Below are 27060 nucleotides of genomic sequence, written 5' to 3' on the forward strand. Positions count from 1 at the left end.
GATAAGGTTAACCCACCTATATGACGATTTACACAAAACTGAAAAAATCTGCTTTAATCTTAAATTACCTGGATAATTCATATTAAGATGTCTCTGATCCTGACTTTGCTCAGTTCTCTATCTCACTTTTTCAGTGATGATGACGATGATGAGTATTCAGTTTGTTATTGGTATGTAGACCGCAGTGATTTTTTTCCTCTAAAAGTTTACAATTCATCCATATTCTGTACAGTAACAAAATAATTGAAAATTTAAAAATTACTTTCTCTAAGCAGGAAGATAAAAAAACACAATGCAACTTGAGCATTCCAGACTGACCAAAATTATTTATTAATTTCGTATTTTAAGGCTGTTCATTGACCCCAAGTAGAAAATGAAGAGTAGTGCTTGAATTTGAGGTTGTCAGTATTTATCCTCGTGTAGAGCAGGAGACCCTTGATTTGTGTGGTATGAATACAATTCAGAGAGGAACGTGAAATGTATAAAAGTACAGGGAGTCTTCAGTCTAGAACGGTCCACGTTGCTTTGTTTTCTGAATGATGGTAAGCAGTTCTGGACAGTAAGTCATGGGTGTTATTGCAATAAGGTTCCAGCCAGTCTTCATAAACAATGCTTGATCTGGAAAGGAAAAGGGAAATTGAGTTAAATGTTGATTGCATCTTTTCAGAGAGAAAGCTGAGGAGGAAATAAAGTGAAGTGCAAAAGAAGAAAAAGCACAAACGAACCAGCACTTCGATGGTAAGCCATTTCATACTTGTAACAACCTAGATGCAAGTGCTTAACTTCAAGCTGTGATAACCTGGTTTTCTAGAGCAGTAATTGTTAAAAACTATATCAATTATTCAAAGAAATTAGGGTCATACTTTTATTAGTGTGATGTTCCTGCTAACTTCATTAACTAGTCTCTGGCTTGTTGAATTTCCACTGCAAAATTACAGTACAATCAAAACTAAGACAGCAGCAAAGATCTTAGAAATTTTTGCTCTATACTCATACAAAGATGTTCTATTTCCTTTTTTTTTTTTTTTAAGTTTGTTTTGTTTGAGAGCACCAGCAAGAGAGCAGGGGGAATAGCAGTCTTCTTGTTGAGCAGGCAACCGGACGTGGGGATCGGTCCCAGGACCCCAGTATCATGACCCGAGTCGAAGGATACACTTAACCGACTGAGCCACCCAGGTGCCCCCAAAATACTCTATTTCCAAATAACCAATTTCAGGAGATGAAATGAATTGAAAGGAGTTGATATTTTCTGGTTAATGTAAATAAATTTTAACTAAAAACTAGTACTAATTATGTTTCCAGCACTTAAAGTGAAGCTGTTGAATTTTTTAAAAACACAATATTGAGAAAGCCTTATATAATAAAAAACAAAAGGGTATTTACCTTGAAAGCTCCATTTAATTGGACATGATATGCTTGACAAAAGCTGTGGGCATAATACAGACAGTTTAAGTTAACGACCATCAAGTTTAATAAAAGAGATTTAGCAAGTAAGTTCAATCTTAATTTTTCTTAGCTGTAACAGGAGCATTTATTGTTTTAAGCTCAGTACAGTTCACTATTCTTCATCCTGGGTTCATAGCCTTTCCCCTGACTTTGTAAACTTCATTTTTTGAAGAAGTAGTACATTCTCATGGATAAAATTTATTTTAAGAGTATGAAAGGGCTTATAACAAAAACGAAATGTTCCTCACCAGTGTCTCCCATCTACCTAGTTTCTCTTAACAGCAAAGTGGGTGAGGCTAATATGCATGTATAAGAAAATACAAATATCCGTTTCTAAAGCTCTTTTTCACCCTAATGGTGGCATACTCTACAAACTCTTTTGCATTTGCTTTCTAACTGAATGACCATAAACAAGACCATCATTTTCGGGGGGTGGGGTGGGGGGGCTGGGCACTGTAGGGAATTTCATTTTGTAGGTATACCAATATCTCTTTGATACATCCTACATTGGTGGACATTAAATTGTTCGAATATTACCAACACAGTAAATGAATATTTACCACATATATATGAATAATACACAGTTATTATAATAATGAATAACCACTCATCTCACTTGAGTGCAAGCACATCTAAAAACCACATTGCATGATGTAGATTTGCTAGAATTATTAATACTATACCACCATATCGGGATTTTATTTATTTATTTATTTATTTATTTTAAGATTTTATTTTATTTTATTTTGACAGATCACAAGTAGGCAGAGAGGCAGGCAGAGGGAGAGAGAGAGGGAGGAAGCAGGCTCCCTGCAGAGCAGAGAGCCCGATGCGGGGCTCTATCTCAGGATTCTGGGATCATGACCTGAGCCGAAGGCAGAGGCTTTAACCCACTGAGCCTCCCAGGCGCCTGGCATATCGGGATTTTAATGATAGATATTCCCAACAGGAATGCATGAAATAACCTGCTTTTATACCCTCTCCTCAACCCAAAGTGTTGTCAAACTTTTAATCTTTGGCAATTATCTTTTTGAAAAATGGTATCTCCATGTAGAAATCTGCATTTTTTTATAGCAGTGAAGTTTAGCATATTATATTTATAGATATTTTTATTTCTTTTTCTGCAAATTGTTTATGTACTTGTTAATTTTTCTATTGGGCTGTAGTCTTTTTATTAATCTACAATAGCTTTTTTTTAATTAAGATAATGAGCTTTTGCTGATCCTGATTGCTTTTTTTTATGGTTTGCTATTTGTCTTTTGACTTTGCTTCTGGTGGCTTTTGCCATATGGAACTTAAAAAAATTATGTGGTTGCATTTATCAAAACTTGTAATGCCTTCTGGGTTCTTATCAGTGTTTGAAACACCTTCCCACTCCAAAAGTTATAAAATAATTTGTCTATGGCTTTTATGCTTTTAGCTCTTACATTTAAATTTTTGAACCGTTTGAAATTTATTCTGATATGAGATCCAGGTCTGATTTTATTTTCTAGATGACTCTTCACTTGTCCAAACAATTTTTATTGAATGATTCTTCTTTTATGTATTTATAGCAATAACCAAATGTAAAATGTTATTTATGGGAAAAAGTAAAGTTTAATCAAGATCGGCAGTGAAGATGTGCTTAGCTGACTGTTTTCCTCTTCTTCCCCCCTCGCTCCTTTCCTTCCCTCCTCTTCTCTCTGCTTTTCTTTTCTTACTTTTTCCCAAGTCATTAGACTTCTTAAGTCTACATTTACATCAAAGCTATCAGCATAGCTTTGTTGAAAAGTGGCCAGGTTAGTCTTTTTGGGAGGATAGATAAGTTTCTCAATTTATTGGAAATTTAAAAATTCATAAATTGTATCATGTAATTTTATTTTGCATCTTTATTTTGTGGGTGTGTTGTTTTTCAGACCCTCTCGGTGAGCCTGCTGGAATTCGGTAGCAGGACATAGATGGTCGGCCACGAGATGACTTTGATTTAAGCAAAACCAGACAAGGAGATAAGTGACATTTTAGCCCCAGCCCTTTCATTAACGATTTGGCCTTCACTCAGTAAGTAGACCTCTTTAGCCCTCAATTTCCTCATTTTCATAATTGTTTACTGTAAAGGATTTTGAGATCTCTCCAACTTTAATATTCTATTATACTTTATTCTGAACCAAACCCTGTCTATTTTACAGAGATTTTATAAAGACCTAACAAGAAAAAATACATGTGAAAACACATTTTAAGCTGTATCACAATGCATAGGAGAGTCAAAGCCCACTGGAATAAAAATCTTAGATTCTTAGAGGATATCTTCTTAGAGTTATTGTGTAATTGATGATTAAAAAAAAGAACATGGGTATATTCAATAAAAGAGGCAGAGACAAGGAAGTTGTTTCAAGATCAGAAGGAGTCTATCAGCAACACAATCAGCTGAGAGTTGCTATAAGCACTGAGCATGCGAAATCGTACCTTCATAGTTGATGCAGCCATTGGAGTCTTCCTGACCTGCCATCAGAGCTTCCACTTCCTCCTCTTTCATTTTTTCACCTGAGGAAATAAAACTCTTTTTTCAGAAAAAAGGTCAGAGGCTATTTTCTAAATTCCATCATAAGTGATCAGTTTTGGGTTCCTAGAGGCTATGAATAAGCTCTTGGAGGATAGAAATCAAGCCCATTCTGTTCCTCTGGTACAGAGGAACATTGTCAGTGGATTGTTTTTAAGTGAATAAATTAAATACATATTATCCCTGGTCATCTAAACTCTATTCTATAAAAACTAAGATGCTTTACTTTACTTATTCATTTCTAGTATCTTAAGCTAACCATTTCCCCAAAACAAACTCATTGACACTGAGGCCAATGGAAATGGTCATTAATTTTGGACTGTTCTTTTTCATCTTGTAGCTTTGGCCCCTACCTATTTTGTTAGAGCTTGATCCCCTATGTCATGCCCTTTCCTATATATTCTGCCCTATTTAGTCCACTGAAATAAATTTTCCTTACCCAATGTGGCTAAAACATGGCGGAGTTCAGCACCCATGACTGTGCCATTGCCTTCTTTGTCAAAGACACGCAGACCCTCAACAAAGTCTTCATAAGTGCCCTGGTCCTTGTTGTTGGAAATAGCTTGCATCATGGGCAGAAATTGTTCAAACTCAATTTTCTTGGCATTCATCTCTGGAAGAAATTGCAATTTGGAGAGGTATTAGCTACCATAAAATGTCACTCCTGGATCACAAATTAAACTTGAAAGTTCATTCCAGAGGATCTAAAATATCTTCATATAGCTTAAATTTTGGTTGGTAAATTGCTGATGACAAAAAATGCATAATAGATAATAGCAAGAGCTCTGGAGTCCTCATGCTGAAGCTTTTATCCCCAACCCACCATTTACAACTATGTGACCATGGGCAGATTTCTTCATCCTTTTGTACCTCAACTTTTTCATCTGTAAAATAGAGATTCCTCATAGTTTTAGTGTGAGCACTAAATGAGATCATACCTGCAAAATTTATTATAATACCTGGGACAAACTGAGTGCTGAATAAGTGTTAGCTACTTTTTATTAGTATTGTCAATTTCATATTTTCTATAAATAGTAGGGAAAGAATGGAAAATATATACTGACACAACAAATCTATAAGCATTAAATACAGTAAAACTTAACTTTAAAATATATGCCTCCTTTGTCCTGAGCTTTTGTAGAGCCTTCAATTTCTTTAAGTTTTAAATAACATTAACAAGAAGCCTATGAGGGGAGTGTGCATGTCAAATTCCTTGTGATTTCCTGACTTCTTTGCAGTTTAGAGGTCTGGGGATGGCAAGGTTTTCTTCAGTATGGTAAGTAAATTGTGTTCACAACAAAAGTATCAAGCAGACTATCCCGATGGATTTGAATGGATAAAGTTAAGTTACCCTAAAACCAAAATTCCCTTTTATTAGTCTTTCCTCATAGAATAAAAATGGAATGATATTAAAAAGATCAAATATGACCACTGAATAAATGAACAATTACTTAATAACTCTAAAAAGATGGATGTTTTGGTAAGTTAGAAAGTGGCGTCTACAGAATAAGATCTGGCTGTTGCTCTCTCGCTTTATCTCATGCTCACAGCTAACTTTTGCGTGATTTACCTGGACATTTCCCTCTAAAGAAAAATTCCAGCAGATTGATTTAAGAGGTGGGTTTCTTTGAAATCAAATTCCTCTCCCCAAATTTTGGTAACGAGGTTAGAAGTCTTTTCAGTTATCAAGGGGAAAATGAGATTATTTGCCTTTTGCTTTCCCCTCTTTTTTCCCCTCATGGCAAAGATAAATAGCCCAAATATCTACTTGAAAAAATTTCAGTGTTGTCTCATCCTTTTTATTCAGGGTGGTATTCTCCAATAAACACTTACACTTTGCCATGAACCATTGGAATCAGAACATTTTTTTTGAAGACTAATAACTGGTTTACTGTATCAAGCAAATGACTGCTACAGTGTTACCACTTACATATCTCACTGTCTTTTCGTCCCAGGATTTACTTGGGAATACTGAATGCAGGTTTGGACTTAGATTTTTAAGTCTTCTTGTAATTCTCGGGAAATAGAAAATACTCTTAATTACCACGGCATCCTGTCGATGCTTAATTAAAAGAGCTAAGTTACTTTTAAGAGGGTCACAGACAGAGCACGGGGCCAGGTCAGCAGGTATTTTCAACCTCCTGAGAGCACTGAGATTTTATTTCCATGGCTTTTGTCATCATGCTTTTGTAATTTACTGAGTTGCTTACAAAGTGTGTTGTGTTTTAGCGATATTTAACATCTTTGTCAAAATGTGTTTTTGACTTTGAAGGTTTGAAAAAAAAATGTGCAGATTTGGATCTTATTTCAGTCATTAATCTTTCAATGAAGAACATAGGTAGGATGATGATGATGACAATGTTAGCTTTAGGTATTATTCCATTAGCACAAAATTTTATCATGCTTACAAATTTTCAAAGGAAGGTTAACTTATTCTCTGAGGAAAAAACTGAGACTCTAGACAGCCAAGAAACACACTTACCATCATGAGCAAATTAAAGTCTCTTCTGTGGACCTTATTTCTCAATAAATTTCTCTTTCTCTTACATACATGTGCATGGGCACATACACATACACACACACACACACACCGTCTCTCTCTCTCTCTCTTTCTCTCATGTGTGTACATGAGCTTGCTTCCCAGCTGCTTGGAAAATCTCATTACCTTCATTGCTGGGGTTTCCCAGCACCTTCTTGACCTCCGCATTGGTGGGATTTGTGCCCAGAGCTCGAAGGACATCACCGACCTGGCTTAAGGTGATCTTACATTCACCTGTTCTGTCAAACAGGAGGAAGGCCTCCTTGAATTCTGCAAGAAGCAAGAAGCATTAGGATGCTTTTTTTTTCTCCTTTGGAACTATAAATTACCCTAACTTCATCAAGGATCCAGTTCACATTCTCCTCTGTTTTCCAACTTTTGTAATGATTCAAGTTATCTTTGGACTCTCCCTTTTCCTAGCTCAAACTGCCATTGACCATCCTTTTTGACATTTCTTTTTGGGACTGCTTTAAAACCATTTAAAACCATTTCCAACTTAAAAAAAAAGTTAATAAAGTCTAAAGAAAACAAATGTTCTATCAGGATTGTGTTATAGGAGGTTAACCCAGATTTCGCAAATTATTTAGGAAAACCTCCTCTTAAAATACAAATTTCCTAGACTCTCCCCTTGCTAGTTATCTTCAGGAGTAACTTCATTTTTCAGGAAAAAAAAATTAGAAAAGAGAAACAAACTTCTAAGTTTTAGAGGGTCATTTAACCAGTGTATGACTTTAATAGGCTCCTGGTGTAATCACTTCAGAAGGGGAAATATTTGTTTGGATCTATCATGATGATAATCTCTTTAAACTTTACTCTTTTTTCAGATAATACATATGACAATGTGTTGCTATATTAACTTTAGAATTTAATTATATATTTTTAATTAAAATTTTGTGCAGGCAATTATAAATTCACATGCAATTTTAAGAAAAAATGCAGAGATCTCTTAAATACTGTCTAGTTTCCCCCAGTAGTAACATTTTGCAAAGTTGTAGTGTACTATCACTACCAGAATGTTCACATTGATAGACTCCACGAATTTCATTCAGATTTTTCTAGGTCTCATAGTACTTATATGTGTGTACATGTAAGTACATATTTTTACTGTTGTCTATTTTTATCACAATTACTCTAATGCTAACTTTCCCTAAATTTTGTCCTTCTCTGTTGATGGAACAATTTTGGCCTTTCACAATTATATTAACCAAGAATTAAGATGTGTATACCAAAGAGACAGAAAAGGATATTACCATGGATTAAGGGTCCCGAAATGACATTTCAACTTGAATTCCTAACAATATAATTCAGTTTTCTGGGGAACCCAAAAGTACTGATGGCAACTTGTTGGAGTTAATCCCAGCAACACTAAAAAAACCATTTGTGAAGGAACTGGTAGAGCTGAAAGCAATGTATTTAGGCCATTAGTGGCCTCAGATCCAAAGATCCATCTAGATAGATTTCTCAGCACCCTGTTTTAGCATCCGTCCATCCCTTGATCTAAGGTTGCACAGACATTATATTCACAATCAACTATAGATTGTGTCGTCATTGTTTGCTAAAATTTCCCCTTCAGATTCTATGCAATTTGACTATAAAAGATCATCCCCCTAAACTAAAAAGCATGCTGTAGACATGGTGGGGTCATTACTCAAATATTATTTTTCATCTTTCTAAGGGACATGTGAAACTGAACTATTCTTGTTACTGGCTCCAGGCTTCCATGCAGATTGCTCAGCGGGCTCACTATTACCCTGGTCAGATGCAGATATAGAAATAGGATTTTATGGGCTGTAACAGAATCTCTCTGACATTAACCCTTCATTGATTTAAACACCTACAACAGAAAGATTATTGCTCTTCCTACCTCAGATTTTTAAGACTTATTCTCTTGAAGATTTTAGAATAATGGATTAGCAAACTACTACCTAGGGGCTGGTCACCTGCTTTTGTAAAATAAAGCTGGTTGGAAAATATCCCATTCTCTTATGTATTGTTTATGGCTGTTTTTATGGAATTGAGTTGTTTTCACAGAGACTGTATTCCCAATAAAGTCTACCATTTGACAAGTAGGCCTTTTACAAAAAAAAAACTTGACAGTCCCTGGCTAGACCAACACTGTTCTAGATCTTTTTATGACAATCAAAATGTTCTAGGTGTGGGTTTCCCAAAAACCACCTGTGGCTCCTGAGCACTAAAATATGACCAGCACAACAGAGAAAATAGATTCTTAAAATGTATTTATTTCTAATTAACAAAAATTTAAATTTAAATGACGACATGTGGCCAAGTGGCAACTCTACGGGATAGCACAGGACATAAACCTTTAGAATGGGATATTTTTTTCTTTTTTTTTCCCTTTCCTTGGGATCTGTGATACTTTCAAATAGAGCAGCCATGAGTGAAATTCTTTAAGGACTGAACAAGGAAGGAAACAGAGGAAATTTTCATTCATTTCTGAAAGCATTGTGTTTACATATACATTTTAAATGCTTCCTTTTGTTTTCCTGGCACAAGAGAAAACCAGTCTACCACACCAACATTTCCTGAACCTCTCTACCTAAAACCTAGTTCATATATGTAGTTATAGGTTTAATGGTCAATGGTGAGTCCTTCTGTCCCTGCAAGGGTTTTTAAGTCTTCTGTTGCTTTGTCCCACCATAGTTTCGTAGTCAAAATGGCACTATAATTGAGATATTTAAGAGGACTGGGTTGCAGTAGCTGATAATGTAGCAGCATTACTAGTTAAAAATGCAGTAAGAGTCAAACAAACTATACTAAAATTACCACTGGTTTCAATATAAAAAAAATAGCCCTTTGTAGTATAATTTCAAATGCTCTTGAGTTCTGAGCCATCAAATCACCTAATCTCTTGACATGAGACTATCACCTATGATGTAGATAAATGTGAGTCTCTACTACAGCAAATATCCCTTTTTTCCTTAATTGATGTCCAAACATGAATATTATAGACATTGAAACATACTAAAAATGTGGAATTTTTTTAGATAGAGAACTGAGTATTTATATACATACTTATCAAACACCTATATTTATAATTTTTATATATTATATATCACAACATATATATATATATACATAGTAATTTTTATGACTAATATCCTAATTTAGATGCTATCATTTAACTAAATTTTTTCTCCCCCTCCCTTCTAGAGATGTATTTTTGTCTCCATTTCTTCAAATTTGGGCCACTTTGGCTCAACAAAACATTCTCCCCTACACTTCTAGAGAATTAACACATCCTGTGGGGCACGGGATCTCTTGGATCCAAAGGCCTGAAGGAGAAAAAAGTGGAAATGTTAGGGAAACCACTCAGATTCTCTTGAATCTTAAGAGTTTGAGGTCTTCCAGGTAGTAACTGTTTTTATGAAATTTCTCATTAGTTTAAACTTATACCAGATGCCAATCCTGTTACTAATACTTTGGGTATTAGCTTATCAGCTTATCAGCTCTTCGAGAGCCTGTCTTGATCTTTAAAGATGGACCAGGAGATGTCCAATGTTCCTTGCAGCTTTATGATAAACTACTCCTCTGTCTTTGTTTCTGAATTCATTTTTATTTTTATCCACTTCATCTGCTTCTCTCAACTCACTATCATGACCATGAAATTTTGTAGGTTTGGTAATTGGGCAGTTTCACAATGAATATTATTTTCTAAATTGAACAATTCAGACCTGCCAAATCTTTCTTTAGGGATTTGATGAACAGATTAGCCATTCATAACCTACAACATTTTTCGGGGTAATATATATGGTATTGGCTACTGTATCAAAATGGTTTTATTTAGAAATCAGTGAACACAAGGACCTAATTTATGGTATCTGTCTTTTTTTGGCTTAAACCTTTGATTACTGATTATAAGCAAGGGGTTCACATTGAGAAAACTTAGAATGATCGAGAGCATTTATATTTAGAGTGGCAACACCAGTGGGGATAATTAGGAAGAGCTAATCTCATCCCAAAGGAGTCAGTTTTCTCACATGCCATCTTTATGAGTGTGCACATATTAACAACTGTATCTTTTAAACTTACCATCCTGCTGTTCCTTAGAGAACTCGATCTGTTAGAAAGAAATTAACCACAAAGAATATTTTAACCAAACAAAAATGTCCTGGTTTTTAAGTGTTTCCAGGCTCATTCCTTGAGTAATCTTCAAAGTAAGCTCCAAAAGTAAGCCGACTTTTCAGACTTCAGGCATAGCTTAGACACTAACAGGTTGAGCCACGCAGTAACATGCCTTAGAAATAAGGGGTATTTCAGAAACTAGGCAGTGTTCTGCCTACATGTGGAGTAGAGAAGCTCAATTCACTTACCAGCAATCTGGTCAGCACTGAAGGACTGCAGTGGCGAGAGAGAGGGAGAAAGAAAGGAACAACTAGTACTCTTTCGAATGCATTGACAGAAGAATGAGTGCTCTCTGTTCTGAGATTTTTAGGAAGACATGTAGGTGTCATAGAATAAGAAGGTTGCCTTAGGATACTTTCAAATCTAGGAAAAATACTATTGCAAAAGATAGTCAGGGAACATCTCTCTGTAACTTAATCAATGAATCAATGATTCAACAAATGCTAAGTCAGATAACTTCCTGGAATAATATAGTAGCCTGTGATGTATTTAAGATATGTCTAATACAGATAATGCATTCAGAAATACAGATATACTGCATTAAAAAGATTTCCTTAAGTCTTTCTTCTACTTGACTAGTAGATTTTTGCTTGATGTGTCGGAAGTAGGTTACTTAATTTTAGCTACCTTCATCAGACTGTTTTTAAAGGTACACTATTTTGCTATACTAGGAGTTTCCACTTCCCACTCCTCCCCTCACCCCCTAACTAGATATAATAAACCTTACATGATATAGCAAAAGTTAATGAAGCATAAAGTACTGCTTTGGAGAGTAAGGTGTATGATTTTCAGTTAGCATCACAGCTCGAATTAATGTCTTCTGTCCTCACCCCACCTCAAAAAAAAACAACAACAAAAAACCCAAACGCAGATTCTATAGACTTATAATACCGAATATGTTCTCTCCTCAATTCTGTTCCTTGACTGCCTTTCTACTCAGTAAGATCATATGCACGATTATATCCTCCTCTAACGGACAAACCGTTTTCTCCTAGGACCCACCATGGCAGAGCCTCTGGGCTGCGGAACAGCGGCGAAGCTGAAGAGTGAGTTGAGGGCCGCTCCAGTCCCTGAGTGGGGACGCCTTTGCTGAGGCTGCCTTTATTGCTGGCAAAGGTGTGACCTCAGAGCTAGCATCAGGTTTCAGAGACAAGCGGCCACTCCTCTTGGAGAGTTCTTTAGCTTTCTTAGGGCAAAAGGAAGGAGGGCTCTGCACCCCGAGGGCTATTTTTAGGCAACCAGAATCTGGGAGTGGACAGCCATAATGAGACCGAAGCCTGTCAGTACTTTTATGGTCTTCATCCCTGAGATGGTCTCTTGGAGCCTCTTCTTTTAAGAAGCTTCTTCCTTGTTCAGTGGCAGAGGAGCTTAGAATTTCCCTCACACTCAGGCTGACCCCTTCTTTTGGTGAATTATGGACTTTGCAAACCACAAGTCAGCAAGTTTTGGTATTTAATGGAATTTTGGGGATGGGACTGGTTTGGGGTTTCAGATGGCAATGACTACAGAAGGCACATCCTCTGGAGCTCTGTCCTTTGTGGTCAAGTGCAGAAGACTTGAAAAGGCCATGCATATTCTTTGTGTTTCTTAGGGTTCACCCATGTGAAAATGTGGTCTGTTCTTGAAGGCTCTCATTAAAGACCACTCTTTTGGAAGTTGTGTTCTGAGGCATTGAGAGTGTATCTCAGCCAGCGGTGGTTTAGGACTCCATTTTCGCCATTCTCCTTTCGCTTACTTTACGTGAGGGGTGGGTATTTTCCTCCACCCTTGGTCTCCAGAAAGACCCAAAGCAGCGGCTGTCAAACGTCAACTTATACTTGAGGATTTTAAAGATGTCTAAGGAATTGGCTGGTAAGGGGTTTTCATGGCTGCTTATTTGAAAATAGGAGGCAACTCTCTTCCTAGAATGGTACTGTGAAAAGTGGTCCTAGGAAGATCAGTCCTAGAAGGTCCACTAATGTTCAGACGACATGTTTATTAGTGTTCTTCATAACTAAAGCAGGTTATAAGTATAAAGAATGTTGGAGATAAATTTCGATTTAAGTGCAATCTCAACAATTATTTTATTTTATTTTTTATTTTTAAAGGTTTTATTTATTTATTTGAGAGAGAGAATGACAGAGAGCAAGTATGAGAGGGGAGAGGGTCAGAGGGAGAAGCAGACCCCCACTGAGCAGGGGACCTGACGTGGGACTCAATCCTGGGACTCCAGGATCATGAGCTGAGCCGAAGGCAGTTGCTCAACCAACTGAGCCATTCAGGCACCCTCAGCAATTGTTTTTATAGGAATGGTCACCACAAGCATGAAGTCTCTCCCTGCGGGGCAGAAGAATGCTTTGCAGCTTTCCCTCAAGCCATTTAGGAAGAAATCAATATTGAAATGCATATCACTTTCTTTTTTTTTTTTTCATATTACTTTTTGTCCAAAGTTTACAAGTAGTGAAAAAAATCTCATTGGGTCAAAATGAGGATTAAAAACATGACTTAAAAAATATTACTGCCTAGGAAAATGTATTTTCATAAAAAGACATTTTGAGAGTTTATGAGAAATGGAAGTTAATAGAAAAATGTAAGTGCTTTAAGTTATTACGAGGAATGGAAGGGAAGAACAAAAGTAGAAATTTGTCAACTTTGATAATTGTATAACTTGGAGTCTAATGATTTTTTTCCTTCAAGTTTTTGTTTAAATTCAGGTTAGTTAGCATATATGCTAAAATTGGTTTCATGTGTAGAATTTAGTGATTCATCACTTAACGTGTAATTCCTAGAGCTCATACCCTCCTTAATGCCTATCACCCATTTAGCCCCTCCCCTGCCCACCTCCCTCCATCAATCCTGGAGTCTCGCGATATTTGATGCTCAAATTCAAGGCATGAAAGCAGACCATGTTTCTTTGTGTTCTTTTTAGACTTGTAGTTACATTTATGTATTGTGTCATTAAATTTGAATTGTCCTATGATTAATATTGAGAACTAATACAGATCTTTAGTAGAATTAATAACTACAAATAATACAAAATAAATCCATCAAAGTTGCCCTACAGAATGCCTATAATTTGCCCTACATAATGCTCATTTCCTTTTCTTTGTTTCTTTCCTTTTTTTTTTTTTTTTGAGTAGAAAAGTGTGTCCTCGAATTTGTATAAATATGGACAATTTGTATAAAATCTATGGAGTAAACTAGAAAGTCATTTTTAAAAAGTTGTATTTATGCTATAAATAAGCTATTCCTAACCACCTGGATATGATGTAAAGGTATGCTATTATTAAAATAGAAGTGGCAAGCAGTTGTCATATTATCTCACTCTACTTTCTCTGTATATCTTTACCATAGAGAAGATCAGAGTTTAGATTTTTTTGTACCTATTGAAAATCAAAGTAAACATGTAAGCAAGTTATTGACAACAGTACAAAAGGCTATAGTGTAGTCCATCCTAGAGAATAAACTATAGTTTTAAATAAAAAACATGAATGCTGTGCTCAAAGAATAAATGGGAAATGTTACTTTATCTCTGGTACACTCACAAATGATGAAAAGTTTCTCTTGCATCCCTTTCTTGGTGTTGTAGTGATGAAGTCATCAGCTCTTTGAACAAGGCATGATATAAATACAAAATGTCATCTGATTTTGGACTCAGTTTGCTGTGCCATCACTTAGTTTTAAAAATTAGACTCAAGGCTCTTCTATCTGGAATGCTCTCTTCTCATTTCTGTTTCTTAGAAATTAACTCTCCAAAGTCCTGGTAAAAAGGACTTTCCTCTTGAAAGAACTTTTTCTCTCTATTTACTCAGCTCTTTTCTTCCAGCTGAAGGATGTTTAACCTTCCTGGTTGTAAACTTCCGGAAAGCCAGGCTATTACTGAAAGCCATTTATCTTTGTCCGTGATGCAAATTGGACATGGGCCCACCCCAATATGTTCCTGCCATCTAGAGTGTTGTCCCTGCCTTATTCTTATATTTTATTCCCCGTAAAGCTAAAAAAAAATACCTTGCCTATATTAGTTCAGTAGATTTGCAATAAATTAAAATCATTAGAATGAATGTATAGTAACTTCCTCCTTCAAACATGAGCTCTCCTCTAGGATATTATATCTGTTCCTCGAGGGAAGAGACTTCTTTATCTCCTTCAGAGAGCTTCCATTCTGCAGAAGGTGCATATAATCTCCCCCAGTACTACACATCCAGCACCTAGAACTGCCAAGCACATACTAGACACACCCATTGCTTATTTTGAATTATTGATATATGTGCCTTTATTACTTTTATATAAAATAATATATATTTCCTTCCATTTTATATAAAGTTTATGATCAGAAATTCTAATTTGCCAACACTTGATTTGCTTTTTTCATGGGGTTTTCCATTTAGCTTGATACCTATATTAGACTGTTAGTATAATAACTACATTTCACATGTTTGTGACTCATATGCTCTTTGGTATTGGATTTAGGTAAATAGTAGTTTATTGGTGGTACTGAAAAGGATTTTTTATTGCAATGTTTACAGATCTTTCCTCACTTTGAGAAGTGTTTTTCTATTAGTAATCATGATGTCCGGTTAACCTATTAAAAACAAGATAAAGCTTCTGGTATATAGAAGGAATTAATTTATAGGGAAAATATTAAAATTAATTTAATCAAATAGGCTCTGAAATTGCTGTAGGTTAAGCTTTAGCATCTAGGAGATCTGTGACATTGATTACTGAGTGAAAATGCCTGAGGAAGGGACACAGACTATAGTCTTTAAACAACTTCATCTTGCCTGCAAGACAGAATGAGGCTAATGATTGGTAAGGCTAAGTTAAAGAAGTTAATCTCACCAGGGCTAGTATTCATGTAAGAAAACATTGAGGCATGTTCTCTAATTTAATACCAGGAAGAGAGGCCTTTAAAGACCTAGGATGTATACAAATCCTAAAGAAAATTTAGATTATTAAGTTTCACTCTAATCTCAGAGTTACCAGGACTCACCATAAAAGGCCAGCAGAAATACTATTTTGGAAATAAAGAGTTCTGTGCCTCAGAATAACTCATTTAGTTTAAAGGAGATACATATTTTTCATAGCATTTCTGTTTCTTACCTTAACAAAAGATATACTTAGGCTCGTGACTATAATATGATATAAAAAGGAGAAATTAAGAACAATAAGAAATTAAGAATACAATACCACCTCAGCCTGTCTATTATACGAGAGAATAGATGGCTGTTTTGGATACATTGATCTGAACAGAAAGGGGAAGTGAGTAATTCTGTGCTCAAAAAGTGTGGACAAGTCAACTGAATTCGGTCCCATTGGACCAAGGCTGAATTATTAAAATAACACAATTCACACCTACAAGAATTAATGCGAAGCCCAAGTGAATTTTAATAAAAATTTTAAAATGTGACCTAAGTCTATACATCTTCATATTTTTCATTATTTTGAAGCAATTTAGATAAGTAGGAGTTAAAATGTAATTTCATAACACTATATTCAAGTGAGTCAGATGTTTTATAAACAAGAGACAATGTACCATTGAGCACTTTTTAGATACAAAGACTTCACTTGCCCCAGTGGAAGGAGGAATATAAAGTTGTATAAGATGTGGTTTTATCTTTAGTGTATATTTTTGTCCTCTGGCTTCGACTCACTATCATTAACTTATGACCAGAAAAGCAAAGATTTATCGTCCATATAATTTAAATTTTTAACTAGTATAATTAAAGCCACTACTACTTGTATATTGCAATTTTTGCCCTCCAAATTCTGATTTGGAGTGAGAAACAAACTGTAGAAGTTGATGTAGAAACAAACTGTAGCAGATCTTATTTTCATACAAAAAGTATTTCAGTATGAGGAGAAGCAGAAGTGTAGGATCAGCAGACTAAATATAATCCTTTCCATAATTTCCATGAGTCAGATGGTGCTTAATGCTGGGTAATTATGGAATGACTTCTAAAGACAACTTGCCAGAGGGTTCATTTGCAACATTAAAATGTCAAGAGTCTAAATTTGGCACTGTCACTTTGTGGTCTCCTTGTCTTGCAAAGATTTCATTATCTTTAAAATTAAAAGGGCTATTCACTATTAATTGGCGAGCGTATCTGTTCCTTTCTAAACTGCATTTTACTTTGCAAAGACATTATCCAGTTACATGTAATTCAAAATATAATTTTAGAGAGTTACAGAATGTCCTTTAGCATTTTCCCACTCCATTCCACCTGTTCTCTTCTTGTACATCATAGATGTTTGAGAGTGGAAACTTGATACTAGTGGTAGTCTCAAATAATTTTTTTTTATTTGCTCCTGAGGTCATATTCACAATGCAAATGGATTGATACTGCAATTTGTCACATTATAGTTATAGTAAAAATTAATTCATATTATTGAAAGGCCAGGGTATAAAAGACAAATTCTTTTTTTTTTTAAATAAGCTACACACCCAGCTTAGAACCCCCAGTGCACAACCCCCCTGCACAATCCCCAGTGCAGGGCTTGAGCTCAAGACCTTGAGATCAAGACCTAAATTGAGATCAAGAGTTGGACGCTTAACTGATTGAGCCACCCAGGTGCCTCAAAAAAGACAAACTCTTAAAATTACATAAAGAAAACTTAGAGACAACTTATAAATGCTTTTGCCCATTTTTTCTAATCAGAAATTGACAATATGTATTATTTTTCTACTTCTTTTCCTCTAGCTAGTTAAGGTTAAGATTTAATTGTTATACATGTGGCATTATGTTCCTACATATTACTCTAAATGACATATGGTTGATATTTCTTCCCAGTTTCAATCATGCTATCTATCTGTAAGCAAAATAGAGATCCCATACCTTTAACCTTTGATCCCTTTAACCAAAGATCCCTTTAACCTTTAACCTTTGTTAAAATATTAGCCTGATGGCAAAATTTGGAGATCCAGTTTTGGTATGATGTATATTTTATTTAAAAAATGAAAATTATTTTAAAAATTCAGTCTGTTTCATTACATTTAAGATCATTTAAAAATACTTTGGTATTTTTACTTTATTTTGATATTTTATTTTATTTTCTCCAGCTGTATTGAGATATAATTGACATAACAGTAAATTTAAGGTGCACAACGTGATTTGATATCTGATGATTTTGATATTGTGAAATGATCACCACAATAAAGACAGTTGATATATTCATCATGTCACATTTTTTTTAAAATTAAAAAAAATTGTGTGTGTGTTATGTGGTGAGAACTTTAAAGATCTTAACAACTTTAAAGTATATGATACGGTATTGTTAACTATACTCACTATGTTGTATATTAGGTTCCAGAACCTATTCATCTTATAACTGGAAGTTTGTACCCTCTGACCACCTTCACTCATTTCCCCCACCCCCAACTCCATCCCTGGCAACTACTAACTAATCTACTCTCATAACAACTTTTTTTTTTTTTTTTTTAAATATCCATGCTCCATGTTCAACCTTTTATAGGAAGCTGGAGCAAAGTGACTAGGAGTCTTTCTGGGTTCCTAATCTTCCCACCTTCTAGCTGTAAAAGAGAACACTCAACCTGTCAGCAACATGTGCAAAGGCAGGGGAGAGCTGTGGAGAACGGGAGAGTAGTGGACTGCCAAGGTCAAAGTCTAGGTGAACTTGCTCTGACATGTGCCTGTCACTCCCTCCACTGGCTACACAGGGTGGTGCAGGGTGATGCGAGATCCACTCTACCTCACACCCTTCTGAATAAAAAAAGGCTTCTTTACACATTAGGGTTTTTTGTTGTTGTTTTTGTTTTTTTTAACTAAGGGAGAGAGAGAGAATCCCAAGCAGGCTTCATGCCCAGCATGGAACATGACATGGGGCTTGATCTCACAACCCTGAAATAATGACCTGAGATGAAAGCAGGAGTTGGACACTTAATCAACTGGGTTGTCCAGGCACCCCCACTTCACAAACCTTTTTAAAAGATTTATTTATTTATTTATTGGAGAGAGAGAGAGAAAGAATGCAAGTGGGAGGATAGGCAGAGGGAGAGGGAGAGAGTCCTCAAGCAGACTGCCTGCAGAGGGTGGAGCCTTTTGGCGGGCTCAATCCCAGAATCCTGAGATCACAACTTGACCTGAAATCAAAAGTCAGTCACTCAACCAACTGAGCCACCCAAGCACCCTTTCTTCACGCATTCTTAATAGTAACTTTCTCTTCATAAACAGGAGGTGGTTTAGGATATGATTACTACAGTTGACTCTGGATTTGGCCTGAGTGGTTAAATCCTAGCTCCATCACCTACTAGTTATTACTAGTTATAGTTATTACTGAAATTCATTATTCATTCATTCATTTCTTGCAAAATGAGGCTAAAAACAACCTCAATATAATGTTTATTTGGCTTTTTAAAAAAAGATTTTATTTATTAATTTGACACAGAGAGATCACAAAAAGGCAGAGAAGCAGGCAGAGAGAGATAGGGGGAAGCAGGCTCCCCGCTGAGCAGAGAGCCTGATGGTCCTGGACTGGATCCCAGGACCCTGGGATCATGACCTGAGCTAAAGGCAGAGGCTTAACCCACTGAGCCACCCAGGTACCCCTCAATATAATGTTTTAAGGATTAAATAAAGTAATAAGGCAGAGTTAATTCTCAGTGAATATTTATTATTATATTACAAATAACTTTATAATTTTCAAAGCCTTTCGTGGACCATGACCTCACTTGATTTTCCCAAGAATTCTTCAAAGTGGGACTGGGTTTGTATTAGCCTTGTTAGAGCCAAGAAAAAAGAATTTGTAGATTAACACAGACAACCCTATACCTGGACCAGAACAAGTCAGGTATTGCAATATATACAGAATATTTGCCTCCACTGGATATCCATCAGTAAACATATATATTTAGTGGGAATGCTCTATTTCCACATTACCCAGTAAACTGAAAGTTTAAATCTCCCCGACTGTATGGTAAATTGTTGAGATTTGTTATTGGACGAGTTTCTGTCAATGCATTCTGTACCTTTACCACTTTTTGTAATATTGCCTGCAGTATCTAGTCAGAGATGACCTGATTGAATTACAGTGAATACAGCAAGAATTAGAACTTAAGCACCATAAGAAAAGACACGATTCCAGATCTCATCACTTCATAGCAATCCTGACATATCACCCAAGACATGCATCATGCAAAACATTTACTTACACATTGAAGATCTTTTAAAAACTAGGCACACAGCCATCTCGTTACTTATTTTCTTTCATTATTTCAACACTTGGCTGAAGTGTTGGGCAGCAGGTGTTAATTCTTGTGTTTGCACCTGCAACTATACTCATGGTGGATTTTAATTCCTACACTGGCGATTTTGTCAGGCATTTTTCTTTATCCTGGGCATAATGGTTGGAAGTGTCAGCTCTCTGAAAGCGAAGAGTGCTTAGAACCACCCAGGACAGCAACTCTAATGTTCAAATATCAGCAGTCTTTGTGTTTTTGGAAAGGATACTCATAGAACATCCATGGGCATGGGACATCAGGTAAGCATTCCTTCCATGAATATCAAAGTTTTTGTGTTAGAACAATTGAATAAATGTTCTAAATGTTCTAAATTTCTAGGAAAGTGGGTAGGAAAGCACATTAAAGAAATTGATAAAACTAATTAACAATATTAAAGATTGTTCAGAGTTTATGGTTAAATATATGACTATTAAACATGGTATATATGATGGAGCACAGATATTAGCTAGGAATAGTATTGAGGAATTAAATATTACTATTCCTGAGATTGTAGTCCTATGCAAAGATAGTCACCCCTACACTTCAGCATTACTCAAAGTCTAAAGGACAGCTGAATTTCTAATCTTATATGATTTATAAAAGAAAGCTTAAAATCCAATTAAATTTTTTCTTTATCGAGTTTTCAGAAAGTTAATGAACACATATAACAGCTCTATTAATTTCTTTAAAATTCATTTTCTCTGCTTGAAAAAAGTTTATATCTTATATGAAGTAATATATCTAGAAACATCATTAAGTGATTAAAAGCATCATAATATGAAATGTTTTAATGTACATTTTAATTAGCCTTGTTACCTACTGGGATGAAATTAAATTTTATATGGTTCTCAAGTTGTACCACATTCTTTGGTTATAATACCTATAAATGTGCCCTGAATTCATATTGATGAATGCAAATCATTGAAGGCATTTAAATTCCTTTACAAAAATATGTTAACTTCAATCTTGTTCTTTTCATTTTTTCTCTATTAGGTGAACCATATGAGTGAATATGAACCATATGAGTGAACCATATTAGGTGAACCATATGAGTGAACGGTAAAGGTTAAATTCCTCCTGTTTCTTCTACATTCATTTAACTGCTCCTTTTACTTTGCATCCTTATCAGGATCCATCCCATCTCTCATTCTGTAATGAACTGGTCTCATCACTACAGAGACATTCTAAGAGTGTTTTCTTCTTTTGTGTAGTTGTGCTAGCTACATTAGCCATGCTGGAACTCATTCAGCATACAGATTAAAGGATAAACCCATTTTTCAAGTTTTAAAAGAGCATCTCTGCTGACTGTGAACAGCGAATCAGTTTAGTTTCTGTATTTAAAAAAGTGATATTTTGTCTTTTCTTGGAGACTTCTTACTGCCAAACTAAATATATATATAGTATTTAGTATTTCTTCAGGGAAGAAAGTTAATGCCTATATTCATTAGTGGGAAATTTCTTTTTCTTCTTAAGAAGGCACATTTTTCTCCCATTACAGATGCTTGTAATCCTAGATGCAAAGAGGTAATATTGTCTTATAAATCACAGTAAATACAGAGGAACAGCTTTGACGCTGATTCATGTATCTAATCTTAGGATAGAGTGGAGAGTCAAATAATACAGATGATTGGAATTATTGTCATGGCCGTAATCACGTTCACTGTATAATGTAGTCAGTGTGCATCTATAAAGATACATTAACTAGAATTGCTGGAGATGAAAAATTTGGTTTCCTCTTAATGAATTATATGCAGCCTTTTAGGTAGAAAACCATTTATTAGAAGATCTGATATACATTTCTTCTCCTAAGTGGATATTCATTAGGAATAGTTCCTAACCAATATTAGATTCTCTGATCAACTTTTTTCAAATGTGACTGTAGGTACCTACAAACTCAAGATAAAATATTTGATAATCCACTCCCACTTTGGAACATAAAATTTCATACTTAACTAGAATGTTATAAAAATTATGAATGTATTTAATGTCATGAAATATATCTAAGTGTGATCCAAGTCAATATTTAGGTCAGAAGTATTTTTAAAAATCCATGATTATACTAAAATACTCAATGAAACATTTGTTTATAGGTCAGCTTTGGTTTTACAATTAAACAGTATTAAGTTAGCAAAATTTAGATTTATTATGTACAGAACGTTTGGCTTTCGAGAGAAGATCACCTAATAGGTCCTTTTACCCATTAGTTTTCCATGTAAGGCAGAATTCATTAGATAAAGATTTTCAAACTGTCATCCACCAGTCCAGCCCCAGTGAATGAGAAGGTGCACATTTGAGAGATCACAACACTGAGGGGTAACAGGCACATCTACTGTGTCATTTTCCCAAAAGTAGATCATCTTTTGGCATTTGAGAACTTTGATCACAGCAAAGTGTGGATGCAAAAATCAATCACATTCTCCTTAGTTAAAGATCAGTATACAAGAGCTCAGAGACATAAGCTAAAAGCCATATAACCAAGTTTTATAGTATTTGCCGGGGGGGGGGGGTTAGTTTCATTTAGAAGCAGCTCACACATTCTGAATTAAATACTGTATATAAATAAACAAGATGACAGTTATAGTCACTGAAACACTTGAGTGCATAATTGTCTGCACTGAGATCTAATTTAGTGTTGTATCAAATTTTATTAAGCGAAGCTGAAGGGGGAATTAACTTGAATTGCAAAAATCTTCTCTTTTTCAGAGGAAATACAGCAGCTGTCCAATAAATGCAGCCAGGACAACTGGGTCATCAGCTGTTTTTAAACTTTTGGAAACAAGCAGGGGTGAAAAATGTCCTTTTGATGCAGTATTAAGGTAAGGGATCTAGTTTCCACAGAGATTTTATTTCAAACAAAACAAAATGAAACAAAACGCTGGTTTAAGTATTGGTAAAACACCTTTGCACTTACTATCCCTAAATTGCGCTCTGACCATTTAGGGAAAAAAAACCAAAACAAAACCAGAGAACACAAAATGAGAGCAAATCCAGGTTCTGTAGACAATATCGTATTCATAGGGACTTAACTGAAGTTATACGCTGGAGTTTATTTTCTAATCAGGATTCTTTTCTCCTCCAATCTACCAGCTCATGTAGTAACGCTGTCTCTCTTGGTGAAAAACATACCCCTTTGCAAGTTCCTAGAGTTTCGGACTGTTGAAAGATGTTTCAGTGACCAAACTGTTCACCCCTTTAGTTACCTTAATGGCAGAGAGGTCAATTTTTTCTTCTTTGGGTTTGGCTGGGGCAGGTGCCGGGGCAGGGGCTGGGGCTGGGGCGGCTGCAGCAGCAGGTTTCTTCACGTCCTTCTTTGGTGCCATTTTGTTTAAAACGATGGGTTTAAAAAAAAAAAAAAAAAAAAAAAAGGAAAAGGAGCACCTCCAAAAGAACCTGTCAAAATGATTCTTGGAAGAGGAGTGGCGCTTCAGTTGATCCACAGCCCAGTGTTTTGAAGGTGGACCCAGAGTGTTAAACGGTGTAAGGGCGTGCATATATATTTCACTTAGTGCCTAATAGAAATCTAGACACATGCAGCTGGATTGGACAGTTCGCTAGTCAAGGGGGATGGCATTCGGGCTCAGACTATAAATGGAATCTAAAGGGTCAGGGCTTCATCAATTTTTTTTAAACTCCTCTTGCCTCCACCCCCCCCCCCCCCCGCCCACCTCCATATATAAAGGAGAAAGAAGTATGACCAAGTCAGGTTCAGATCCTTTGGTGACAGTAAAGTAGATTGACTGATACTTTTTCTTGGTACAATTACAGTTCTGCTGAAGTTGTAAATCTTTTTTCTTTTTTTCATGCCTAAGAAACTTGACTGAAGGATTTGATTTCAACTTGGAATTTTGGCAGGGAGTATCACCAACTTTCACTCAGCTCCTTTGCTCATGCTCCACCCCCACCCCTTGCCATAATTTGCAAGAAGTTGTTGGTCAGCAAAGAGGTGGTGGTGGCGTTTAAAAATAAAAGGCAGACGTATAAGGAAAGCCCATCAAATAGTAAAGTGCTTTCCCTTCTAGGGAGTACAAATTCTGCTTCTCTCTCTCTCTCTTTTTAATTGTAATTAACTGTATGCTAAAGAAAAATAATTCAAAATTACTTCATATAACTTAATTTTCTTTCTATAATGAAAAAAATGAAATGAAATGGAATGGAATGACAGCAAGATTTACTTTCTTGCCAAAAAGCTTTTCTAATAGTAAAATGACTGTCAATCAAAGTTGTTAACTTATTTTACTTCCTAAATGGCATAAAGCCTAATTACTGATCTCCTGAATTTTTTTTTTATCCATACCAGGGAGACAAGATATCCTTTTTATCTAAGCGGTCAGAGAAATATAGGAGAAAAGGACTTAAATTATCAATATGGTGTGAGTTTTGGTGAGTAACTTGAAAATTTTTCTTTTTCTGTCTTTAGGTTCCTCAGTTTGCAAAGCTAGATTCTCCTATTAAAGAAGCATAAGATTAACCATTGTTCTTTTATCTTGTGGGGTATTTAATTCATGAGTAGTTATTAATTAGTAAAAACAAAAAATCCAAAAATACAAAATAAGCCAAAACAAAACCTCCCCCAAAACCCAGTAGCTAGTTTGGGATTTTAAAAGAGCATATTTATACATTAGATAATTAGATATATAAGAGCATATGGTGTATATCTATATAGACACATAGATGTATATATATATACACACACACATATACACCTATATACACATACATATGTAAGTGTATATATGTAAATACATATTTATATTTTAATTGTTGAATATTGTGTTTAAAGATATAGCTTTATTATCGATTTTCCATTTTGTTTTGGTCTGATATAAAAGCATTCCCCAGTTTGGAGAAGGTCACTCTTACAACTAAGTTACATTTAGAATCTCATATTATCAATAGTTTATTTAAGTTACATCTGCCCCCAAGAACAGTCTCCTTACTAGACTGTACTGGATTATATTATCCACGTACGTCCAGAAGAAGCTTTTTTTTATTGTTGTTGTTAAGATTTTTTAAAAAATGTATTTACTTGAGAGAGAGAGAGGGAGAGGGAGAAAGCACAAGCAGGGGGAACAGCAGAGGGAGAACCAGGCTCCCCACTGAGCAGGGAGCTTGACTTGGAGTTCCATCCCAAGACCCTGGGATTATGACCTGAGCCAAAAGCAGCAGTTTAACCGACTGAGCCACCCAGGCGCCCCGGAAGAACTGTTTTTGTTAGCTCTTTCCTTTGCTGCCTTACACCAAGGACTCAGTCATTACCTACATTAGCTACTGGTACTTGTTTCTCACATATAGGACAGTCAGGAAGAATCCAAACATATTTTTCTAAGTACATTGCTTGTTTCAAATGTAAATAATTAGAATTTTAAAAATAATGCTATGTTTTATAATAGAAATACTTTATTAAATAGCAGAAATATATCCACCAATTTGCTTTCCTTTGGACTATCAAAAGATAAATGGGGTTTTTCTTCAATTCCTGAGTGATGGGTAAGCTCTTACCTTAATTCAACGTCTATTTTAATACTTCGCTTCATGTAAGAAATTCCTTAAAATCTATGACAGATATACATGTAAAAGGGATTTTTGTGTTCTGAGAAAATCAAAACAAAGCAAAAACAAAAAAAAGGGAAAAAGAAAAATTGAAATAAAAATACTTTATTTCGTATGAAGAGGGAAATGGCTTGATCTTACTATGTATCTAAATCCCTTTGTGTTATCAATTATATATCTTGGATTTATGAATTCACAGAAGTAGATATGTTGGCATTGCACTTTTTGTTTGAAGAGCAGAGCTCACAAAGGTACAGGTGCCATTCATTTGTTATACAAGGGGATATGGTATTGACATAATATTACTATTGTCATTAACCTTGATCATGTTGTGGAGGTAGTGTTTGACAGGTTTCTCCCCCAAACCCATAACCTAGTCTAATCATTAGAAGAACATCAATAAAGTCTAAATTGAGAAGCATTCTGCAAAATTCCCGACAAGTACTTTTAATTGTCAAGATTATCAAAAACAAGGAAAGATTGAGAAACCTTTAGGCTAGAGGTGCCCAAAGTAACATGATGGGTAAATGTAATGTGGTGTCCTAGATGGAAGCCTGGAATAAAAAAGGAACATTAGGTAGAAATATGAATAAAGCATGGACTTTTCTTTATGCTATTAATAGTGTATCAATAGGGGCACCTGGGTGGCTCAGTGGGTTAAAGCTTCTGCCTTTGGCTCGGGTCATGATCTCAGGGTCCTGGGATCGAGCCCCATGTTGGGCTCTCTGCTCAACAGGAAGCCTGCTTCTCCTCTCTCACTGCCTGCCTCTCTGCCTACTTGTGATCTGTCTGTCAAATAAATAAAATAAAATCCTTTAAAAAAGTAGTGTATCAATATTGGCTTCTTGTGACAAGTGTACCATACACTTGCTAACAGTAGAAAAACTGGGTGTGGAGTGCATGGGAGCTTCCCTCAGCTTTTCCATAAATCTAGAACCATCTAAAATTTTAAAATATTAATGAAAAAAAGTCTAAAAACTGTAAAAACAAGTCACCCTGAAACTTCAAATATAAGAAATGTAAGATCTCATTCCCACTAAGTCGACATTCCTTGTGTCAGGTATGATAGAGAAGGAAAGTCAAACATGTTCACAGTCCTTTTAAAAAATGGTTAGTACTATTGGACATAATGTCTATGGTGTTTGGTGAGGTGTTATTTGTTATACACAGAAATGATAGGTGGAGAAAGAAGAATTTAAAGGCCTTCTGAGACTATGATCCTGAGCAATTTAATGTGATAATCACGATCAAAAGGAAATTGCTGTCTTGGCCCCTCCTTTTTTATAGGACTATTTGACAAAGCTTACTTATAAGGGGAAAGAAAGGGAACAGCTAAGGAATCCTGTTCTCAGTGACAGCTGATGCCCTCCATGCCCAGATCTTCCAAGTGTTCCTCATGCTTAACCGTAATACTTGCTGTGTAAGCTTTTTTAGATGTTCTCCAAAAAGCAGGAGGATGGCCTTTATTACTAAGGTGGCTTATCATAGTCTACCTTCTGATTTCTTTGTTTTTTTTTTAACCACATGGTCAAGGCTTGTCACACATTTATCTGTTTCTTGTAGGATAGTGCGAGTTTGTAGGTTCTTTTGGCTAAGGTAAAATACTTGTTTTATGTTAACTATACTGGAACT

At 35.6% G+C, this 27060-nt stretch overlaps 1 protein-coding gene and 1 long non-coding RNA gene across 4 annotated transcripts; one reads left to right on the forward strand and one right to left on the reverse strand.

Annotated features, from left to right (window-relative positions):
- Nucleotides 1–306: 306 nt before the first annotated feature.
- Nucleotides 307–23352, reverse strand: MYL1 (myosin light chain 1). 3 transcript variants are annotated; one of them, XM_004767021.3, is made up of 7 exons: nucleotides 23079–23352; nucleotides 10572–10599; nucleotides 6648–6791; nucleotides 4422–4595; nucleotides 3889–3966; nucleotides 1384–1426; nucleotides 307–618 (listed from the first exon to the last, which is right to left on the reverse strand). In XM_004767021.3, exons 1-6 carry the CDS (start codon nucleotides 23196–23198, stop codon nucleotides 1398–1400), a joined length of 573 nt encoding a protein of 190 aa, XP_004767078.1. In that variant the 5' UTR covers nucleotides 23199–23352; the 3' UTR covers nucleotides 307–618; nucleotides 1384–1397. The 3 variants fall into 3 exon arrangements, with proteins under 3 accessions (XP_004767078.1, XP_004767080.1, XP_044934632.1); XM_004767023.2 differs by lacking the exons at nucleotides 10572–10599; nucleotides 23079–23352 and adding exons at nucleotides 10853–10877; nucleotides 11667–11751; XM_045078697.1 differs by lacking the exons at nucleotides 10572–10599; nucleotides 23079–23352 and adding exons at nucleotides 10853–10961; nucleotides 11667–11684.
- On the forward strand, nucleotides 614–24480 carry LOC123391650. Its single transcript, XR_006606355.1, has 5 exons — nucleotides 614–738; nucleotides 3342–3483; nucleotides 20872–20937; nucleotides 22582–22694; nucleotides 24176–24480. It is a non-coding gene; the product is annotated as an uncharacterized LOC123391650 (long non-coding RNA).
- Nucleotides 24481–27060: the final 2580 nt, after the last annotated feature.

This window comes from Mustela putorius, unplaced genomic scaffold (genome assembly GCF_011764305.1).
Source record: "Mustela putorius furo isolate JIRA1106 unplaced genomic scaffold, ASM1176430v1.1 tig00000275_pilon_pilon_pilon, whole genome shotgun sequence".
In the NCBI taxonomy this organism is placed as follows: Eukaryota; Metazoa; Chordata; class Mammalia; order Carnivora; family Mustelidae; genus Mustela; species Mustela putorius.

Bases quoted from the DNA above. Each gene is read 5' to 3' on its own strand.
- MYL1 (XM_004767021.3), bottom strand. From the start codon at position 23,198: ATGGCACCAAAGAAGGACGTGAAGAAACCTGCTGCTGCAGCCGCCCCA. The intron at 4,596-6,647 runs GTAATGAGATTT...AATTTCTTCCAG, and splicing joins GGGAAACCCCAGCAATGAAG to AGATGAATGCCAAGAAAATT. The intron at 3,967-4,421 runs GTAAGGAAAATT...TTATTTCCTCAG, and splicing joins CCATGTTTTAGCCACATTGG to GTGAAAAAATGAAAGAGGAG.